The 23,815-nt window shown below is 40.8% G+C and overlaps 1 protein-coding gene across 13 annotated transcripts in view; it reads right to left on the bottom strand.

Moving 5' to 3' along the window:
• The window catches only part of ANK3 (ankyrin 3), a 488,871-nt gene that overhangs the window by 299,394 nt on the left and 165,662 nt on the right, over window positions 1-23,815 (bottom strand). For 7 of the 13 annotated variants that reach the window (XM_080640929.1, XM_080640917.1, XM_080640927.1 and 4 more), the window contains exon 1: window positions 10,499-11,377. The exons of the other annotated variants lie outside the window; for them this stretch is intronic. In XM_080640929.1, coding sequence (XP_080497055.1) covers window positions 10,499-10,612 — 114 coding nt within the window. In that variant the 5' untranslated portion in view covers window positions 10,613-11,377. Of the gene's footprint in view, window positions 1-10,498; window positions 11,378-23,815 lie in introns of those variants that run through there. 13 annotated transcript variants of the gene reach the window in all.

A 23,815-nucleotide genomic window follows, 5' to 3' on the forward strand; every position in this document is an offset into this window, starting at 1 on the left:
TCAATTTCACTCATATGTGGTATCAATGAACAAAATGAACTAACAAGCAAAATACAGGCAGACTCATAGAGTGCAGCTGTTGGGGAGGTGCTGGAGGGCTCGGGGGTGGGGAGTAGAGGGATGCAGAAAAAAAAAGAGAAAAACTCCTGGACATGGACAACAGGGTGGCAATTGTCAGGATGGGGGAGTTGGAGGAGAGTATACGGGGTATAAGTGGTGATGGTCAGAGATGTGACTTCGGGTGGTGAACACACAATGCTGGGTATAGATGATGTGTTGTGGAATTGTGTACCTGAAACCTGTATAATTTCGTTCAGTAAAGTGTCACCCCAATAAATTAATAAAAACAACAACAACAGAAAAAGGAATTTTAACATTTTGTCTAGGTCATTGGCGGAAGAAGCTTTTTGAAGTTGGTGTTCATTTCTTACTATTCCACAAATTGTATTTTAACTTCTAATCTAGGATCTGAAAATTAGTCTGTTTTGAGGCCTTCAGTAAGTTAGTTAATAAAACCAGCTTCTTCCACAGCTTCTTTCTCATAAAAATCAGCGTGAAATGGAAGACATCAGCAAACATGTGGGAATAAACTCACCTCAAAAACCAAGAAATCAGCCAACACAAAATGATATCACTCCTTATAAAAAATACAAAAATTGGGGGAATTAATTTTGTTCATGTTTCTGTTAAGGTAGAATGCATTTCAAGTAAATATGTGTTGTGAAAGTGCCTTGAAATTCACTTATTACATCCAGCATTATCACCCTCCTACCCTCCATGCCCCATTGTGTACTTTCTTTTGGAGGGAAGAGAGAATCACAAGGATCCTTTTAGGAATTTTCTAGGGGCAGAAAACCCCAGCATGGCATTCCATGGCCCAGGAAAGATTAATCTCATGGAGCCCTGTATTCCGTGCTCTCAGTGGTGACTTGGAGTGATCTGGGTCTGGTGGGGAATGAGTGAAGGGTGAGAGTTACAGAGTAACCACAGGGCTGGAAATCAGAACGACCTGGTTTTGAATTTCAGTTTTACACTTATGCTCATTATGCAACCGTGGGCTTGCTGAAACGTTCAGATTATAATTTGCCTAACAGAGAACTGGGATAATACCACCCATACATGAAGATTCAATACAATAATCTACTTAAGGCACTCGGTAGAGTGCCGGGCCCACTGTAGTCTCTCAATGGATTTTAGCTCAACAAAGAAGGGGTAAATTCTCCATAAACTTTTGCTGTTGGTTATCTCACTGTGCTGTCCTTCTTTAAAAGGTGAAAAAATCACAGCCTATAATAAAAATGTCAAAGGAGAGATGATCAGGTTTGAGGTTCAGTTTTTCTATTTGGTTTGGGTAAATGGGAATGTTTAAACACACTGATAACTCTAAGGGGCAGTTATTGAAGGGGGCCAATTTGGGCCAGGGCAGAGTAACTTGCTGTGTCTGATTGAAAATTGTAGAGGCCTTCACAGTGGCAGTTTGAGGAGGTGGGGAGAAGGGAATGTGCTGGTAAAAGAAGGCAGTCAACAGGCCACTTGGGTTCTGAAACCATGTATAAAAGGTGATAACTCTACACTGGTCAGTTATCCTCTCTTCCTTCAGTCTTCAACTATCCTGAAACTATAAAACACCACCTCTTTAGTGGTCATGCTACCCAGAAAAGGTGATAAATTGGTTGGCAATATATAAGTATATATCTTGTAGACATATTGTATACATAACTTTTTTCAACAATTATAATATAAAACCTATGCAGTGGAGATTGTTTCATTCTGCCCAAGTAGGTACTTCCCTCCCTATAAGTATTGCAATGTTTATGTCCACATCTGCAAATAGTTTGTTTAAAAAGATTATTTTTTACTTCTTCTATCTGTACACATGGTTCTTAAAATTTTCCCCAATGTCTACCTAGGCTATCATTTAACTACTCAGAGAAGCTAATTAATAATAGTGTTAATGAATGAAAAATGTATTTAACATATAAGTCTTCAGAAGTATTTCTCAAAATGTCAGATTTAAATCCCCAAGGACTGTGGGAAAGTCTGCAAAGAGCTGAACTGCAGGACGCAAAGGGCTGTTTAAGGATGCCAGTCCATTAGAGAAGTTTCATCAAATAATTTTCTGAGTGCTTACTAGTGTAAAAGTTCTTAAAAGCATTCAGTTTTCTCAGTTCCTTAGCCTCCTCATTATTTAGTCACTTGATTGTACCTGAGAGCCCATACTGTAAGGGAGGGAAGCTAGAAGCCCTTTCTAAGTACTCCCTTTATGTCTTTATAGTATTTCTACTTCTTACACTATGCATGCAAGTAAAGGATTCATATTCCCATTTAGGTACCAACGTGGAAACTGAGGCTCAACGCTAATAAGTCACAGCTGTGATATGAACTCCCATCTAGGCCCAAAGCCCATCCTTTCCATCACCATGACTGTAGTACAGTAAGTCCTCACTTAACGTCACCGACAGGTCCTCAGACTAAATGAAACATGATATAAGGAAGCCAATTTTACTATGAGCAAGAATTAAGTTCCTACAGCATCCCATCAATGTTACAACAAAACAACATCACTTGAGGACCCACTCTATTTAGCTCTCTTTCCACCCTTTCTCCTTATTTTGTGCCTGTTTTATTAATTACCATATTTTTCTACCCTCTTCAACCGTATAGACTTCTTAGAAAACTGTATTTCATTAGGATAAACTAATACAGTTCATACTGTTGAAGTTACAAGGTTTTTCGGGGTACCTACAGGTAAATTATAAATGTTTCAGTCACTGGCTTTTAGTTGCTAAAAAGTCTTGGACTTTCTTCCTTGCAACCCTCCCTGGCCAAGTTCTCATCCCTGTTCTTTTCTATGCAGTCCATATATCCTTCTCACTTGGTGTTGGTACCAGGCTGGCCTTTGTTCTGCCACAAGGCAAGCTATAGACCTGGCAGATATAAAGGTCCGTCTCTATTCTACCCACTTCAATGGGCTTTATCTAAATTCAAACAGAACTGATGAAATGATCTTAATTAAAGAAGGTCACCTCTGACTGAGAAATAAAGCACTGGAAACAGCTAAATCTAAATTGAAATCTATACATTTTATAAGCTGCTGCCATATTTGACAATGATGAACCATTCCAACTCATGACACCCCAAGCAAGGGACTTCGAACCACAGAGACCTTGATTCCAAGCCCAACCATTTCTGTGACTGAGGCGAGTTACATAACAAACTTAAACTTATAGCCAAATGCCTCTGTACATGTGGATAACACAATGGCATAGCGTTAACATAAATTCAAATATGAGAAATACAAAAGGCAAAAAGGAGGTCCACCAAAAATATATTCATTTTTTCTCCAGTCCTTCCCCTAGCTATGAAGAGTGGTACGAGCAGAATCCAAAATAGGTCTGGTAGATAGACCTATAGGTCCCATTCTTTATATTACCAGTCCCAGAACAGTAACGGGTACAATGAGGATGCATAACCCACTTTTATTAAGTGAATGAATGGGGGTAAAATGAAATGATTAAGCTAAACTTTTCTAATAATGTAACTATAAAGAAAATAAAGCACTTCCAAAGCTTTTCGTAGCTATGCTTAAGGAAAAAGAAGAGAACATTTTTTCATATTGACATTCAATAAAACACAGTTACATATACACACACAATATCACTTTTCCAGAGGAAAATTAAAGAGACAGAAAAGATCATGGGCCTAAAGAGTAATGAACAGTTTAGTAGCTACAGAATGTCAGTGACAACACTAACAAAAAAATTTAAAATAACGTATTTATATATTAATAAATGTATAACTTATACTTAACAAGATCTTGCACCCTGTTCTTTGAGGGAAGGCAGGGGGGTTGTGGGGGGGAAGGGCGAGATCAACCAAAGGACTTGTATGCATGCATATAAGCATAACCAATGGACACAGACACTAGAAAGAGTGAGGGCATGAGTGGAGGTTGGGGAGGGGGGAATGGGGGGATAAAGACACATATGTAATACTTTAATCAATAAAGAAAAAAAGATCTTGCTGTGGTTATAATGGTAATTGATCAAGAGCAAGAAAGTGTAACATTTTTAAAAAAGGAACACATAACTTTATTGAGAAAAAATGTACTGTGATAATAGAGAACCAATCAGCTGACTAGTTTTATTTAATTACTTTCCTGTATCTAAATATCATGAAATGCCAAAGGATGAAGGTTTACAGCCATTCCTGAGTGAACCAAGCCTCCCTGCATCCATCCTCTTCCAAATGGTGAAGAGTGGAGGCAGGGCAGCAACTGGATATACTCCTAGGGCACTTACCAGCCTGGCTTCAGTGACTTGTTGGCACAATTCCTGAAGGCTGAGGTTGGAAACAGTCCGCTCATTTTTCTGTTTATTTGCCTGTTCATTATGAACATCATCAACAACAGCAACAACTACCACTGTATGGCTCTTACTTTGTGCCAAGCACTGTCCCAATATCAATTCATTGAAATATCATTACAACACTATGGCTAGCTACATACTATCATATTCACTTTGCAGGTGAAAAGACTGAGGTGCCAAGAGGTTTAAATAACTCCCCCAAGGTCACACCTGTGAAATGCAGCACCTGAAATCACACAATCTTACTCTACAGTCTACATTCTTTTTTTGAAAAATATATTTTTATTGATTTCAGAAAGGAAGGGAGAGGGAGAGATAGAAACATCAACGATAACAGAGAAACATTAATTGGCTGCCTCCCACACGCCCCCCACTAGGGCATGTGCCCTCGACCGGAACTGAACCCGGGACCCTTCAGTCCGCAGGCTGATGCTCTATCCACTGAGCCAAACCGGCCAGAGCTATAGTCTACATTCTTAATCATTATATTGCATCTCCCATGCATCCATCCATCTGTCCATTCATCTGTGCATCCATCCACCCCCCTCCCTTCTTCCCACTCTCTTCCACCCATCTACTTATTCTGCAAGCCTTAGTAGGTGGTAGTAGGTGACTATAATACCACCTCCCCCTCAGGGAGCTCATAGTCTCTTGGGTGAGGCATACATGTAAACACATAATTACAGTGTGGAATATCAAATATGCTGATAGACTCCAGCTCTCTGGGGAGCCTGCTTTCTCTATGTGCTTAGCAGAGCAGGAAACAGTAGGTTCCCTTCATCTCATATGGATCCACACAATCATCTCCCCCTCAACAGCCCAGATGCTCAGTATAAAACCTCACCCTGCCTGGCATCTTACATCATAGATGCCAAGGTACCTAGGTAACTAGGCCTGGGGAAAGCCTGTAAAATGGCAGGAGGCAGGAAGCGCCAAGATTCTCTATTGAGAGATAATACTCAATAGTTCCTATCTCCTGAAATCTATTCTAAAATCCTTAAAATGCTTTTATCCTGAAAGCAACTGCTAGAGTTGCATTACAATAAACCCGGTCGTTGAATACAGATTCCAAAGTCCAGTGACCCAAGGTTAAGTCTCGGTCCACTCCTTACTGGCTGTATGACCTCAGAAAAGTTTCTTATGCTCTGAAAGCCTTGGTTTTAGCTATGAAAAATGGGGATGAAAATAACACCTGCCTCATAAAAAGTTGTGAGAGAAAAAAATAGGGTAATCCATGGGAAGCACTCTGCACATTGCTGGTTGAGAGCAAGCACCCAACACTGCTGTGTGGTTGTTACAGCAACATGTCTCTGAGGATTTGAAGTTCTGGGGTTGGTAATTTATTTCATTTTTCAAAATAAAAAAAATAAATAAATTCTTAAGGTAAAACATTAACTACATACACTGTATAATATCATAGTTAAGAACACAAACTAGATAGGCTATTCAAATTGACATCTCAGCTCCACCACTGATTACTGTAGAAACTTTGAAGGAAGAGCTTAAATGCTTATGCCTGAGTTCCCTCATCTGTAACCTGGGGATAATAAAAATACTTTCCTGGTACATTTTAAGTGGTCAATAAAGGTCCTGGGAGAAAAGACACGAATCCAGGAAATTTAATTCTCCATATTCCGCTTCAAGCCAGGAATCTGGCAGTTACCCTAGAATCTGATCACTCCCTTTCACAGCCTACATACAGCCATTGCCAAGTTCTATTGCATCTTCCCCTAAATATCTCTTGTGTGCGACACCCTCTCTCCACTGGCAGTCTTTGCTTGGTTCCGACGCTCAGTATTTCTGAGCCTGCATCACCCTCACTCCTTCCTGACTGCTCTCCTAGATGCTGTCTTCAGCACTGGTGCTTGAGTGATGCTTCTAAACCATTAAGCTATTCAATCTCCTACTCCTACCATCCCCATGAAGTCAGTTTCGGCCCCTCCCTCATTTGAGCAGGATTAATCCCAACCCTGTAAAATCACCTGCCCCCCGACTATTTTTCAGCCATTTTTCCTGCCATACACACTCAAGTCCCCTTTGTTCCAGGTATTCCAAAAACAATGTTTGCTTTCTTCACACCAGTGTTCCCTCTACTTCCATCATTTAGAAATGGGATTCCTGTTCTGCTTGTCTATCTTGTCCACTCTCCCTCTAAGGCTCAGCTTCACTGAAAACCTCCTCTGAACCCATCTGAGTTGAATTCTTTCTGTGGGTTCTTGCGGCTCCTTCTTCATACTCTGTGTAGGGAGCTAAATATATATGCACTTATCTTTCTCCTCCCTCTGCAGGGAACTAGTGTACTGTTATAACCATGCCTTGTTCAGCTTTGTCTCCAACAATTAATGCGATGCCTGATCCATAGAAGTCATTCAATAAAAGTTTGTAGAAAAAGTGGAGCAATGAATATTCTGTCAGAGAATAGCTGTATGAGTTTGACACCAATCATAGAATTGCCATTTTATCTCAGTATATCCCTGCGTCAGTCATATATATAGAAAGGGAAACTCCATAAATGCTTCCTTTTTTATTATAAATTTCCTTAGGTCACCTCAAAGTTTGTTGTTTGTTTTTTGTTTTTTGACAGGACATCCTACAAGCATACATGCATACATAATAAAAACATTTACTGAATAAATGAAGGTCAATTCTCCTAAAACTCCTCATTACTGCAACATATTTTAGTTTATGTAAAGAGGGCAAAACATGTAGGTAAGTGGCACCAGAAGCCAGTGGCAACAAGGGAAGGGCAGGGGCTGAAGAGACTTCTAATGCTCATGGGTTCATGGTAGCTGGGCCATCTACTGCCCAACACCTGTTGGCTGGACCCTGCTGGGTGCAGGAGATACAAAGAGTTCCTCTCTACAAGCTGCTTAGTGAGAGCCTGGATCTGATATTAACACACCCAGAGGCATCTGCCTACCTTTGGCACGCCTCCCCTTGCTGCCAACCTAAGTAACCCATCAGGAAAAGAGTAAAAGGGAAAAATAGTATATTAGGAACAGGAAGAGCAATAGGAAGGCCTGGGCAAGAGAGATCTGTAAATGCAGCAGCTAAGAAACTTTTAAGCTAGATACTCATTGTAACTTTTTTTTTTTTTTTTTTTGCTTTAAGCTAGATAATTTGGTAATAAAAAGATTAAGAGTTCATCTACCTAGATGTGTTTCTTTTTAACAAATAGGAAGATTTCCTTTTTTGTTTGTTTGTTTTTAGTCCTCACCGGAAGATATCTTTTCAATGTTTCGTGTGTTTTTTTAAAGAGAGAGTGGAAGGGAGAGGAAGAGACAGAGAGAGAGAAACATCAATGTGAGAGTCTCCCATACTTGCCCCGACCAGGGCGGGAAATTGAGCCTGCAACTGAGGTATATGCCCTTGACCGGAATTGAACCTGGGACCCTTCAGTCTGCAGGGCCGATGCTCTACCCACTGATCTATACCGGCTAGGGCAGATTTCCTTTTCTTGATACTAATGTTGTGGTGCCAAGAATAAAACATATCATTATTAAAATTCAACTAATTATAAATTACTAGAAGTTTCTTATTTTTTGACTGATAATCATGGTTATCAATATTCATAATAGACCAAATAGACCAAACTTACTGGGTTTTAAAAAAAAGAAACTTCTGAAATGTGAATTCTAGGCTAATGTTACATATGTTATGGTTTGGTTATAATCCTTGGTAATATCCCATACTGTATGATGCTGTGTCATGTAGCTATAAAAAAGGTTCATCTGGGGCTTACTCAAACCTGAATTGCAGGGACACCATGAACCAAATGTCTTCTTTTAGAAATTAGATACTCTAAGTTTTTCCTAAACTTTTCCATTTTGTGACTTTATGAGAATACTCGCTATTACTTTTATGTAATTCAAAGCTCCTAGAAGATACTTCTGCATATGAGCAAGACTATTCCCATAATAACCCACAGAATATTTAAAAGCACCTTTTGCAATTGACATGGGGCCTACAATATGGAGCAAAGTAACCCACATGCCTTAAAAATGATCCTAGGAAAAGGTAGGAAAAAGAAATGCCACGTCAAAACAATTCACTTTGTAGGGAATAAGAGTTATAAATGCTATACCGCTGAAAGGAATCTAGGGAAGATACTTGTATCTTCCAACTAATCCTACCTTAACTTTGTACATTAAAAGGAGCCCATGAAATATCCATAGTTCATTTGACTATGAGTATTAAATCTCCCCTAATACATGTAGCTTTGATAGGGAATATCCACTTTATACTGTGTTAAGAATTAACATGTACAACAGCAATGGGGATTGATCCACTTTTTGGATCTACTCTGAGGTTCCTGAGAACAAAACACTGAAATCTGCTTGCACACTGACAATAGCGATATTGATATTTCTCCATGTTCCCTTCTGGTTGCTAAGAGATTGACATCGGACAGACTCTGTTGTACTCCTAACAAAGCATTTTGGTCCACAAAGCATTTGCTTCAGCTCAGTTGAGACCAGAAACTCCGTTTGCCTCACTCTTGTCCTATTGGCTTCCAAGTCAAACAGGGGCCCAGGCACCAGGGCAGCAGGCCTCCGCTGCTGCTATAGGAACTGCTCTACATCACCTGGCTCAGCTAACGACTTACAGAGGCAATGACGACACCATGTCCTTATACAAATAGATGTACCTTTCCCCATGTTTCTCTCAAGGCAGTTTATCATGATGGGGGTGGGCAGAGGTGTGTGGAGGGGGGCAATCAATAGTGACCTACCCACAGACAAACCTAAGGCAATACAATTAGGCCAGAACCTAGCAAAATATGGCCATTTCATAACAGCCCCCACTGTACGAGGCTTTGAAATATGCCTGCAGAGAATTTCCTAACCTAAGTTTGTACCTCTGTGAAATGTGTTCAAGAAGTTTATTGACAAGAATACTGAAGTGGGAACTACCTAAATTCATCATCTTGCGGCAAAGCAACTGCAGCCCTCCAAACTCAGTCTCGTGAAGTCCGCCATGTAACAAAAGGCAGAGGTGTCTTCTATAGAACCCAACTCTCAAGAAAATAGCAAAGGCACCAAAAATACTCATGGTTGCCCCCCGAGGAGAGGCTCATGGGGTGGATGAAATCTGCATGTCATTTAGAAAGAACACGCATCGCTGCTCGGAACAAATGAAGATTATCTTTCCCTCGGGAATTCTCACAAAGAGACATAAAAATGGTTTATGATCCCACTTCTGTATTCAGACCACAGAGTTTTCATCAATTTTTATTCATTGCCATGGAAGAAAATTGCTTTGGGGCCTCTCCCACGGGCCGGTACCTAGGAGTCATATTTAAGGGCACAGCCACCAAACACTCAGTAATCAAACACCACTGACCTAGAAGATTGCTATTTTTTGCCCTGCATGAGAATATCAGTAGGCGATGATCAATGTCCATGCTTTGATTGAAAGCAATCAGTGTTGAAGGGTGCCAGGCCCTGCCATGTCATGGGAATTCCTACATTCAAGTTTATCACTCTCACCCGGCAGAGAAAAAAACAAGCCTCTATGGTTTTAACAAAAGAAAGTTATTTCTAGCAGTTTCTTTTCATTGCACAACCTGACGAAAAGCATCACATAGCAATAAGAGGCAGAAAGGAAGAAAAGGGAAGAAAGAAAAAAAAAGAACAAACGCAAAGCAGGAAATGACTATTTCTGCTACCTCCTTAAGGGTACAGATCTGCCTGAGCCACACACATGTGACACAGTTCTAGCACAAAAGCTCCCTTTCTGAGACAGACCTCTAAGAAGTAAAAGCCTGGCTCCCTGGCCTCTCCCTCCAACCTAAGTCCCGCAGTCCATTTAACCTTGGCTGGGCTGGAAAGAAACTACTTTGAACTCCCGTGCAAACCTTTCTGTGTCATGGAAACATGCCGGTGCCTGTGCAGAGTGAGAGCACCCCTTCCTTCCGCATCAGCACTGCAATCACCCCACACGGGGCAGGCTCTCCCCTCGCCTTGCCCATCCGTCGGCCATCGGACTGTATCATCTGTTCCCAATTTACACACCCAGTTCACACTCCACACAGCATGCAAAAATAGCCCTTAATGCTTCTCACAGATGCTGGGCAGAGATTAAAAGAGAAAGAAGCCAGGCAAGATCTGTGCCCTGGCACACATAGCTACCTTTTTCTTCCGATCCCGGGACCGTTTGCGGTGTTTCTTTTTTTTCTCGGTCTCTTCTTCGGCATTGATTTCTAAATCCCTGTTTTTCTTTAACTGTGAGGCTGCGTGAGCCATAATGCATTGAAAAGGATCCTCTCAAGCAGGCAGGGCTTCCTGGTAAAAGGTGATATCCTCAGGCACCTCTGATCAGGCTGGCAGCAGCCTTCCCATCACGGGAGAGAAACCTCTCACTAGAAGCAGGAAGACTTTCAAAATGCCAAGATGCTGTAGACGCTGAAGCTTTAAAAACCCAGAGGACGGTTTCCAGGCTTCATCCTACACCTTCCTCTACCTGAACCCTTCCACGAGGGTGCAGCCATTGTAATGCATGGACCGGAGTGGAGAGACAGCTGGGACAGAGGAAGCTGTATTATGGCTGTGTCCCCTGCCACCAGCTGGAAGTGTCTAAGTGATTCCTCGGAAGGGGGAACGCTGCAAAGGATGCTTCTCCGGAGGGAAAAAAATCAAGAGTCACCACTCATGCAGGAGCAAAAACCCAGCACTGATTCTGAAAACCTATTTTAGAATCCTGCGAGAAAAAGACAGGGCTGCAATTTAAGCCTCACCACTAGATCTGCACAGAGCATAATTTAACCCGTAGCAGAATGGAGCAGTTCCTACTTTAGCTTAACTGCTGATGGTGACAAAATATATAAAATGAGATTTCACAAAATACACGAAATTTTGTGGTGGGGATCCCGACTGCATTATGGGGAAAACAATTCATGCATTGCTGGTCTCCACAGTGCATCCTTTATGCTGAACTATGAGCCTACATGCATTTTGAGGGAGAGGACTACAGAAGGGCCTGTTGTCTTTTACAAACAACATGCTGATTACAACACATCACACAGAGAGACGTGCGCATGTTGGTGTATGGAACAGATGCCCGATTCAGAGGCGCTCCCCAGGACTCTCCTCTCATGTGCTCCGAGGGTCAGAGGACGGGGGACCTGGACTGTAATCAGGGTTTCTGAGTCACTGAAATGCAGATTGGCTTTCATGTTGGGGTTTGCTTCAATCACCTTACTATTTTTGCCACCTGAGTCCTCAACGACTGCAGCCTCTGAATATTCATGATGTGAAGTGAAGCAGCAGCAATGCACAAGGCCTGCTGGGGTATCTTCCTCTAGGCTGCACACACTGGAAGAAATTTAATAAGTCAGGAATATTTACACACACACACACACACACACACACACACACAGTATTCACATGGCCTTAGCGAGAAATAGCTGAAATATCAGACTGGACCTATATTTGGTTCCTGATAAGAAGCTCTACATTCACTGAGAAAATGAGAATAAAAAAAAGATGATGATTTTGTTGAAAAATATGTGTGCTTCCAATACCCAAAGTCCAGAACTTTGGGAATCAGTGCATTTTACTCTTCAGGGCTGACTGATGCAGGGTGTGAGGCCAGAGCAAGAAGTCCAAAGGTGTTCTGTGGGAATGTAGGGGCTTCTCTGGAGCTGCTGTTCACCAGCTTCACCAAGAGCCCCACGTGTGAGTTCCCGCAAACAACTGCACACTGTACTTGTGATTTGGAAGGTACTTCCCCTTATAAGGGGTTCACAATCTCTGCCAGACAGCGAGAGGGGAAGGAAGGGCAAGGTATGGGGACCATGGCCATTCCAGTCCCACTACAAGCGAACTGCACTCTCCTCTCGGCCTCACTGTGACCCACATGAAAACCACTCTGGTCAAATAGTTCCTGAGGGCCCACCGCGTGCACTGGTGCTCCTGTGCTTACTTCCCCCCAGAAACTCTCTTCAGGAAGAAAGCGTCCCAGAAAGGTTCTCATTGCCTATGAAACCATCGCCGGACAAAAAGGAGGGGGAAATGAAGGTGCGGAATTAAATGAAACTCAGATCCGAAAGCAACAAACCATATTGGGATCTTCATAATAAAAATAAGTTTTTCTACCAGGATGTTTTAATTATAAGAGTAATAGGATGGAGAAAAGAAAAACAACAACAACAACAAAAAATAGAACTTTGGTATGCTTTTTTCCTATATAAAATCATCCTGTACTTTTGAGGAACATTCATCCAATTTCATTCCTTATTCTCAGCAACTTGAAGAGGACAGCCAGCTAAAAATCTGGCTGGTTTCCCACTGGCCCTGGAACTTCTTTTTTCTTCCTTTATAGACACTAATGATACTTTATAATATGTTTATAAGTATGCCTGATCAAGGTTAACTTATCCACCTGCGGCTGGCAAAGCTATACTTTCCCATTGACCTCTACCAGCCAGAGTGTAGCTGGAAACTAGAAAAACGGGCCATAGGTATTTTTCCAACACACTTCTCTCTAGAATAATTCTTTGCCTCCCCAGAATGTTCAGAAGTTGAGAATCCATTGCCAATTTTAAGCTGTCATAATATGATTTTTTTTTTGTTATGTTGGATTTTGCAGTATGTCAGTAAGTGGTTGACCATCTAATCTAACCTTGTTTAGATTTTCTTTCTTACAGAAAATGTGGGCATTTGTCCTCCATGTTTAAGCCAGAAGAACTTCTAAGAGTGACCTTGCTAAGGGAGGCAGCCCTGTGGGTCCAGGATTGTGATTGTGATGTTACTAGCAGTGCCTTTCTCCTTACCCAGTGTGCACCCTGACAGGTAACTCTCAAGCTCCCTGCGTACTTATTCTCAACACAAAGACATTTATGCAAGAGAGACACAAATGTTTTTCTTTCCAAACTGATTGACAGTTCTGTCAATAATTCTCGTAAGCGAGTTCTTATAATAGCTGAAACTGAACCATATAAAGAGCCTGTAAACACTTTACTGTTTGGTTGAAGATTTATAAAACTTTCCCACTTAAGCCTCAAGAGTCCATTCTCTCCTGGGAAATTACAGAATTAGAGTGAATCTTCAAAGTAAAAGTGACTATCCAGCTGTTGCTGAGCAAGCGGCAGGCCTCTGACAGCAAGGAGGAGGAGCGACAGAAATGGCATTATAGCAAGCACCCCATCTGAAGCAAGGCTCAATGGTCCAATGGTCACCCCTCTACAGGGGACTCTCACAGTCCTACCCTGCCTTGAGGGTGTAATGGGCAGGACTTACCCAGGAAGGCGATGGCTATGCCTGGAGTGTCAAAGCGGTTGAAAGCTAAGGAAAAACAATCTGTTATGGTTTTTAAAAAAAGTTCCAGGTTCAAGAATTCTGAAGCAATCCTTTCAAAATAATTTAAAAGAGTGATCTTTCAAACTTTTGCTAGCTGCAGACGTTTTCCTTGGATAAGTCCTACAGGAAAGGCAGTTATGATAAATGTAGCAGCCGAGCTGCTTGGCTGAATTGAGACAGTGGTGTCCTAGAGCCCCAGCTTCCTGGCCCCCTGACCCTTCCTCCAGAAGGTAGTCTGGGTGAGCGCAATTTGAAAACCAGCACGCGGCAGCCAGGAGGAGTCCTGGTCTTCTCCTGCCTCGCCTTTGCCACCAGAAGTGACGTCAAACAGTGACTCCTCCTGTTAAATGTTTATGAGTTTGTCCCAAATAATTCCTGATTTCTTAGCAGAAGCAACAAGTTTCATTTAGAATATTTCCTGTCTGTGCATTATTACAGCATAAAACTAGTACAAAAAAAATCACTTTCCCATTTGGCATCTACAGTAATGTTTACACCGCAAATACTTTCTAATCCAGAAATAAAAAAATTGTGACAAAATATTCCACTGAAATAAAACTAAATCAATTCACTGGGATGTTTTACAAATTTAGAGATAACAGCCAGGAAAATTTGCCCCCTCAATTTAACATACACCTTGTCAGGACCTTAAATCAAACTTTGACTCCGACTTGAGCCAATGAATAACTTGACTACCCTTGGTTGCTGTTTTAAATTGTGTCTCCACATTGTTGAGCTGAGGAGACACACAAACAAGAACAGGTGATTTCTAAGGAGATGACACTGCCACTTGGTAATTTCAAAGTGACAAGAGCTCTGCACTTTGAAATGATATTACATGGCGACGCAGGGAAGTGGAAAATGGGGAATACACAGACGAATGGAGGATGAGAAGCAGGCAAGATCAGAAAGAGAGAAATGATTCCCGTCTGCCGGGGAGGCCACACCTTCCCGCCCCCGCCCCGGCTCTGGGTAATGAGGAAAGTGCATGTTTTGATGGAGTGGAAACTATCTTGTGCTGCACCCACTTCACTTTTCCCAGAAGCAGAGCAGCCTCGCCATAGGAGACAGTCACAATATTTTTCCTTCACCAAGAAAAAATGGATCCATCGTCATTTCATTAACGTTGGCATCCGAGATACAGATGATGCTGAGAGAACCTGAGCAGCTTCTGAACACATGGGGAACGGAAAGGAAACACTGCCAATGGTTACAAGTGACAGAAAGACACTTGGGAAATACTCAGTTCATAGTCACGTATTATTCTTCACCTTCAGAGGAGACAAACGAAGTCCTTAAAAAAAGAGAAGAGGGCTGTGACCAGAAAACACTGAGGGACTCGTGGTCCTTCCCACGTTCCTCGGCGGGTGGCACTTTGGATAAGTAGGCACTGGCTTTGGTTCCAGCTGCCGCAGCACGGGATCTGTCCTCCATTCCTGGAGCAGGCTGTCTGTCCAACTAACCGGCCTGACCTCAGCACTGGAGAGCCAGGTGGCTGCAGCTGCCAGCTGCTGCTGCAGCCTCACATGAGCGCCTGGGGACAGGCACACGGGAGAGCTTCCCGAAGGTCTCTCTATCACTCCCACATTCGCCAACAGAAAGAAGGGGGCTCATTCACCACACAAGGAAGACCCCCCAAAGCACCTCCTGCACTGTCTGAGCCCAACATGCCAAGCAGACCACTGGGAGCAAAGCCTGCCCCTAAGTGGGGGGGCAGATGAAACGTACTGGACAAGCCACTTCCTCTCTGGGTCCCGATCCTATAGAAGGAGGGAGCTGGACAGATGCCTTCAAAGACACTCTCCCATGAGTCCAAAATGCTGGCGTGTGAGGTGGTAGAAGGTTGTGGGTGCTCGGAAATAAAGGAAGACGTGGAGGGAAGGGTTATTTAACAAGGAGCTTAGACTCTCTGCCGGTCAACACAATAGCCACCGGCCATACTGAGCTAGTATTGGGCACTGAAATGTGACCATGTGGCTGCAGACATGAGTTGTTAATTTCATTTCATTTAAAATTTTAAAGTCAAACACAGACACAGTTGAGACACAAAAACACATTAACATGTGTTTGGAACCATTTGGATTTGTGAATCAATTTTTTCAAAATTAAACTTTGTGAAATAAAATACAGATCCAGTATTTCCCACAATAATTTAGCATCCCAACTGAGATATAAAATACACACTAGATTTTAGGACTATGAAAAAATGCAATGTAAAATATCTCAGTAATAATTGTACATACTGATTCATGCTAAAATGAGAATATTTTGGATACATGAAGTTAAAAATACATTGACTTCACTTTTTAAAAACTTTAAATGTGGCTATTAGAAATTTGAAATATGTGTGGCCTACATTATATTTCCACAGGACAATGCTAGTCTATATAAACAGTTTATATTAACAAATAGAAAGCCTCTCTTTCCACAAATTATCTTCCTGAAGGTAGATAATTCTGCATACAAGCATTGGAAGCCACGTAGCCAGTCATTATGCTTCCTATTGGAAAAGGCGAAGCACAAAAAGAAAGCATGTTCTCAGGCACCTTGTGCCAAAAGCAGCCTTCACGCACTTATGGCATGAACTCACTCACTCCGCTGGTCACCATGTTCACTACCTGGGCCATGAGACTTGGTCCCTGCCCTCAAGTAATCAAGGGGACAGAGAGACAAGTAAATCAACAATTACAACACATGTACAGATGCTATGGAAGCAGGGGCGGGCACATATGAAATAGAATGAAGTGGTCAGCACTCACTCAGTGTTTCTAGGTCGGGTCTGGAGTCTTTCTTCCCTATCCATAGAATTTACAATTTCACAGTTCAACCCCTTATAATCGAGACCTGGCCAACTGCTCGTGCACCGAACAGGTCATATGGGATTCTGTTTACCGCCCAGGCACATGACAGGCGCTGGTGATAGAGCGGTGAATAAGATGGATAAGGCCCCACTTTCTGCAGATTCCAATCTTCTGGGTAGAAATCAGGGGTAGTTAGTAAATGAACAGTAAGGAAAGAAGATATTTTCAGATAGTAACAAGCATTACACAGAACATACAGCAGTATGACAACAGAAAGTGACTAGGTGGCGAACAATTGCTCATGGACACTGCTTCTTTCCATTTTTAGATTTTCCAAGAAAAGTAACTAGAGAGAGTGACCAACCAATGGAGTTGAGCTTCCCATTCTATTCGGGTAGTGATTCCCCCAAAACAGCCTTCAAAACCAAGACACTGATTACAGTGGCTGACAGTGAGGGTGAATGTTCTCAAGCAATGTGCTCGATAAACAATAGATAGATAACTCTTCCAAAAGATGGGTGCAGTATGTCCACCAAGTAGCGAAATACATCTTTCTATGTAGCTTCTGGAGATGAGTCCCATTTCATACCAAACATCACATTCTATAAAATAACATAGATTTGATATTTCACTAAATGTGTTCTTTATTTATATATTTAGTTATTTTTATTTATTGATTTTTTTACAAAGAGAGAGGAAGGGAAAAAGAGAAACATCCATTTGTTGTTCCGCTTATTTATGCTTTCATTGGTTGATGCTTGTTATGTGCCCTGAACCGGGGGTTGAATTCACAACCTTTGCATGTTGGGAAGACGCTCTAACCAACTGAGCTACCCACCCGGAGCTATGTTCTTACGTAACAGCCATACGTAACGTGACCCAAAGGGATGATAATGCAAGCAAGTAAGGGAAAACCGGTCTTCCTCCAACTTTGCTACAAGAAGCCCCTTACCCTTCCTGGTTCCCTGGTTCCGTATCTGTAAAAGGATCTCTGAAGTCTCTCTGAGCATCCACACCCTGCGACACTGAAATACGATCACAGTCAGAATGCAATCACTGGTTTACATATTCTCCTGCTGGTGTGTTCGGATCCAGCTGTAAGGAAAGTAAGTTCACTTTCACAATATTTGTTTTAAGAGGCAACTAAAAGTCAAAGGTACGAAGGACATAGGATTTGAAGATTGAGGAAACGGCTGGCCCACTCTGCGATCACTTGCCGACCCTGTATATGAAGGATGGAGTGCAGCACCTAAGAAAGCAAAGGTTCGTAGTTTCAGAAAATGAAGTTTCGGATTAGGCTGATTCCTGAGTCATATAATAGGGGCGGAGGGTAGGATAACAACTAAACACTGTGCCGAATGCTATAAAGTAAATCAGTCAAATATTCAAACAAACTCCGGTAATAATTCTTTGTTATGTTGTGGGCCATTTTAACCATGCAGAAATTTATGCCTGACAAAGAAAAAAAGAAGTAACATTCTATTTTCTTGGATTTGGCTCTGACTTACTGCCATAGAAGAGCTACTCGCAGAGTTTACAGCCCCTTCCTTCTGTGAAATTGAAATAACACTACAAGTTTCCTACCAGTATTTTCAGTAGCAAATGCTTATGAAACAATGTGATCACCACAAAAGACAAAAACAGTACACACCAACACACGGCATTATTAAGGGGGTGGAATACCACACAGACTGGCACTCAGGGTCCCCAAGCGCATTTAGGATTCCTCTTCTCCCTACCTATCTTACCTTACTTCTTAAGTCTCCGTAGTTTTTTTTTTTTCCTCTCATGTTGCTTCAGAGGGCCAATTGTAAAGCAGAGTAAACTCCTTTTTACTTAGCTTTCTATTATATCATGTCGGGATACAAAGAGAAGAGTTAGTCAAGTTTGAATATTCATAACATCTTGTTCAGGATATAGGGTATATTTCTTGGGGAGGGGGTGGGGTGATGAAGCCCTTTAAAAAAGATAAAAGTTGAGAACAATTTTCTTATTCTTTCCCAATTTCTCTTTTTTACAAAAAGGGCAAGGCGGCGGGGGCTGGGGGTAGAGGGATCTCTTTTCGAATACTGTGAGGCATGGCTTGATTCAGACAGAGTTCATCCTAGTCATTTTCCTATCTTCTAAGGCAGGGGTCAGCAAACATTTTTGCAAAGGGCCAGGTAGTAAATATCTTGGGCTCTGCCTGCCACATGGCCTCTGTGGCAACTATTCGCCTTTGCTGTCGTAGCACAAGAGCAGCCAGAGAGCATGGAGAGGAATGAACACAGCTACGATCCAACCGACCTTTATGGATACCGAAGTTGGAATTCCATATAATTTTCCCATCATCAAATATTCTTCTTTTCCTGATTTGTTTTCAACCATTTGAAAATAAATACCATTCTTAGCTTGTTAGCAATACAGAAACAAGGATAGGTTTGAGCCACGGGCCATAATTTGCAGACCCTTCTTCTAAGGCATCATATGTTCTGAGGGTCTCCAAGAAAGAGAATGGACAGTAGGGTCAAAATCCTACTGATGCTTGCATATGTACATGCATGTGCATGCGTGTGAATGCATGTAAGTACACGTGTGTATGAATGTGTATTTACATAATACCCATAGAAAGCTATCATTTATATTTGAACCTGTCATTTGAGAGATGTAAAGGCATGTTACTATGAACATTTTCTCTACTATGTAAGATAAGCCAAATTTCTTTAAGTTACTCAGTAACAAATATTTATTGGGCCCTTCCTTTATTAAAGTAGCACATGTACTTAAGACACCTAAATTCAACAAGTGCTCAGTAGAGTGACGGTAAGACCAATGTTAAGTAGTGCAGCTGATTCCGTATGAGATTCCATTCGACTGGCATCTGTCTTGGAGTGAGCCCCCACCCAAAAGGGCCATAAACAGGATATTCTTACGCAATGCACAGAACATCTGGTTCACTGTGTTCTATTTCTTCCCCTGGGGTGGGGACAGGACAGAAGTTCTTGCTCTATATTGTAATTTACTATTCTACTCTACATATGTCCTACTAGATTATTTCCATTCCTTTGTAGATCAAGGCACAGGGATAAAAAAATATTTATGGAGTATCTCCCATATTTCTAACCCTGTGCTAACCCTAATGGAAATTAAACAGAAAATGCATAACCTTTTTAAAAAATATCTGAATTATGATTACAGACTCACATGCTCCCTTTGGGCATTATTTTACTAAAAGAACTAAACTTGGAGATTTGTTGATAGTGAAAGAATGGTGCAAATTTCAAACAGTTATCTGGCAATTAAAGATGTGGACGCTCTGGGAAGAACAAGCTTAGGTCTCTAAAAGAAACTATCTGCTCTGAAGGAGGTGGCTGTCATTTAGGAAATGTAAGAGCAGTTTGCTCTGTTTTCCACCCGCCGCCCCTCCCCGCCCCCACACACATATACTCAACTGCAAATCAGAGAAAGGGACAGGCCAGATGGCCTTGAGGATTAGCAACAAGAAAAGGCCCAAGTTTCACCTCAAGGTTGTTATTAAATTCTAGTGCAGGTTGGCAGCGATACAAAATTTGGGCCATCTGAGAGCTCTTTGGGAGTCTTGGTCCGGTTCCTAATGAGCAGGTGTTGACATGGAAAAAGCTGCCTGCACCATGCACTGCAGGCGCGGGGCTGCTATAGTTACCAAGGCGTGCTGAATCTTCCCCAGTCCTGCCTCCCACCCAAGGAACAAACCACTCGCTCCGCTCTGCACAGCCAGCCAAGATTTATGCCTACCTGCAGAAAACCAATCAAATCAATCAATAGGAAACAAAAACTGATCTATTCAGCAGTTGTGGTGATTTTACAATCTTTTGCCCCACTTTAAAAATTCTCTCCATTGTATGTTTCATTTAAATCAAACTGAATTTGGGGCCCAGGAAGTTTCAATGCCTCTTACAGACATGTATGTGCATTGCAGATTGCAAATTACATTAACCATTTCTTAGATGGAAACTGGCTAGGTCTATTTACCGAGAATAAAATATACATCAAAACTTCAAATATAGAGTTTTGTTTTTCAGCCATGGTACTAAAATCCAGTAAAAATTTGGCCAAATTCTATATTCCACCATATCACTATTATATTCTATAATAGTGATAACTGTGGAATTAATTACAGGTGTGAAATGTATGTTACCCAGTTAGTGAACTCATCAGTTATATATACTGGCAACAACAGCACAGAATTCTGGCTAGCACTCTAACACAGGTGCAATACCTGCGTCTATTTTTAACAATAATTTTCCAGCCAACTTATTTTTTAAGCTCCTATGAATACTCAAGTTATAAAAATAAGAAAGCTAATTCTGCTTCCAACCAATAGTTTTAGACGTCTCAAACTTTTTTTGTAAACTCTCTTTTTTACTTTTAAAAATAAAACCTGATGATTGTTAGAAAAGATTTTCCCCAGTCTTTATAAGTTCCTGTGCATGTTAACAGCAAAACCAAAATTCCTAATGTAACTATTGCATTTCGTAAGGTCATCTTCTATTAGGATTGCAATAAAACTTGTCTTATCAAAAACAGATCATCTAGAGTTTTAACTTTATAGAATTGATAAAGTTCTGATACCTCTTATTATTTAGAGAGTAGCAATAGAAATAGAAATAATTCTGCCTAGCCAGTGTGGTTCAACGGTTGTGGTGACCCATGAATTAGGGGATCATGGTTTGATTCCAGGTCAGAGCACATGCCTGGGTTGCAGGCTCAATTCCTGGTAGGGGGCATGCAGGATGCAGCCAATCAATGATTCTCTCTCATCATTGATATTTCTATCTCTCTCTCCCTCTCCCTATCTCTCTCTAAAATCAATAAAAATATACTTTAGAAAATAGAAATAATTCTGAAAATTGTGACTGTTTAGGGCTTTTTAATATATATATATATACATACATATATATACACACACACACACACACACACACACACACACATATATATATATATATATATATATATATATATATATATGTATTTATTTATTTATTTCAGAGAGGAAGGGAGAGGAAGAGAGAGATAGAAACATCAATGATGAGAGGGAATCATTGATTGGCTGCCTCCTGCATACCCCCTACTGGGGACCGAGCCCGCAACCCGGGCATGTGCCCTTGACCAGAATCGAACCCGGGACCCTTGAATCCACTGGCCGACGCTCTATGTATACACTGAGCCAAACCAGCTAGGGCTGTTTAGGGCTTTTTTAAAGTAGTTTTTTTTAATCTTTTCTGTGCTATGGATCAAAAACAGGAAAATAAAGACCATATTGGTGAAATGGGTAAAGGTGATCCAAACTTCTACTTGCAAGATAAATAAGTTATGGGTATGTAAGGTACAGCATGGTGATTAAAGTGAACAAGACTTTATAATTTATTTGAAAATTGCTAAGAGAGTAGATCTTAAAAATTCTCATCACACAAAAAAATTAAAACTATGAGAGGTGATAGGTGTTAACAAAACTTATTGTGGTAATCATCTGCAATATACATACATATCAAATCATTATGTTGTATATCTAAAATGAATACGTTATATGTCAAATGGAAAAAATTGTTGCCACCATTCAAAAATAACCTCCATTAACACTTTTGTTGTATATTCCTCTAAGCCTTCCTTTATGCATACATGTATTTGTGTGTAACTATTTTACCAAAAATATAATCATATTGGTAGCGTCACAATGTGCTTTTAAAAATATATTATATATTAACTACATATAATGAACATCCCTGCATGTCACTAAATATGCTTTTATAACTCTTAAATGGTTCTATAATATTCTGTATAGTAAATATACCATACTAGAGGCCCAATGCACAAAATTCGTGCAAGACTAGGCCTTCCTTCCCCTCCCTTCCCCCCCCCCCCCCCTGCCGGCACCGCTTCCCTCTGGCACCTGGGACCCAGTCTTCCCTCCAGCACTTGGGTTTCCCCCCAGCAACCAGCACCCAGGATCCGGGCTTCCCTCGCAGCCCCAGCTTCGTCCAGAAGGTGGTCCGGAAGGATGTCTCGTCTAATTAGCATATTATGCTTTTATTATTATAGATATTTTGAAACCAATTTCCTTCTATTAGACATGTAGATTACCTCTAATATTTCCATGAGAAAAACAATACTATGAATAACAACTCTTATCACCAGATGAGTTCATAGAACCATAATTTAGGATAAACTTCTCAAGATAGATTTCCAGAAAGATGAAATCAAGTTTATTTAATGGTTAGGCTTAAATATATATCAATGATTGGTAAAATTAAATGGCATTTCTATTATCCCATTCCCAACTCTACTTAAATTTTCTGTATCCAAAAATTGTTCTGTTGACAGACAGGACAAGAAACCTAGGTAAATATATTTATTTTTATATTATTAAATATATTAAATTACCGGTGCTAAGGTAAATTTGCATGCCTTTTATTTTACCTACAATTTATCCACAGCTGAGAATTACTTAGGAATCAAGCTGTTTTATAAGTCCAATATCAATATATTAATGGTAATATTTATAGTGCTACATTTTGGATTCTTAAAAGTATTATAAAGAAAACAGCTTGAATCTTTATCAGTTTGTAGTTGTGTAGATACATAAAAAATCAAAATCTTTTAAGTATTAATAGGAGAAATGATGTTGCTTTTGATTAGACACCAAAAAGCTTCATGTTCTTTAAAATCCAGATAGAAGCATGAAGACTATTACTATTGTATCACAATATTGATAAGACCAGCATTACACTAAATTACCAATTCATAACAACTGGTCTACAATATTACGCTTTAATATATGGTAGATTTCAAAGTGGTGCTAACTCTCCCTTGCCCCACATCCACACTCATTTGGAATTGGTGGGGGATTCTCTTTTTCCATGCTGTAAATGTGGGTTGTTCTTATGACCTGCTTTGGTCCAAAGAGTGGAAAAATTAATAATTTTTTGCTAGTCCTAAGTCTAGACCTCAAGAAGATTTGCAAACATTCGTTCTCTCTAGGAACACTGCTGAGCCACCATGTGAACCGCTGGGTTAGTTTGATAGATGAACAGAGACATGTGACCCATTATCCCCATTGCTCCAGCCAACAACCATCCATAGCTTCAGAAGCAGAGCCCCCTAGCAGAGTGGCAGCTGATCAGAGATCCCTGTGTGAACCTGCCTTGCTGCTCTCAGCCCGAATGGCCTACCCACAGCTAGATAAATGGTTATTATTTTAAGTCACTAAGTTTGGGGTAGTTTGTTACACAGCACAAATAACAAGTAGTACAAATTGTCGATACTAGGAATAAAAGAGGGACTATTACTACAAAGCCTACAGATATTAAAAATATAAGTAAATATTAAA

The sequence above is a fragment of the Plecotus auritus genome (genome assembly GCF_963455305.1).
Source record: "Plecotus auritus genome assembly, chromosome: 9".
In the NCBI taxonomy this organism is placed as follows: domain Eukaryota; kingdom Metazoa; phylum Chordata; class Mammalia; order Chiroptera; family Vespertilionidae; genus Plecotus; species Plecotus auritus.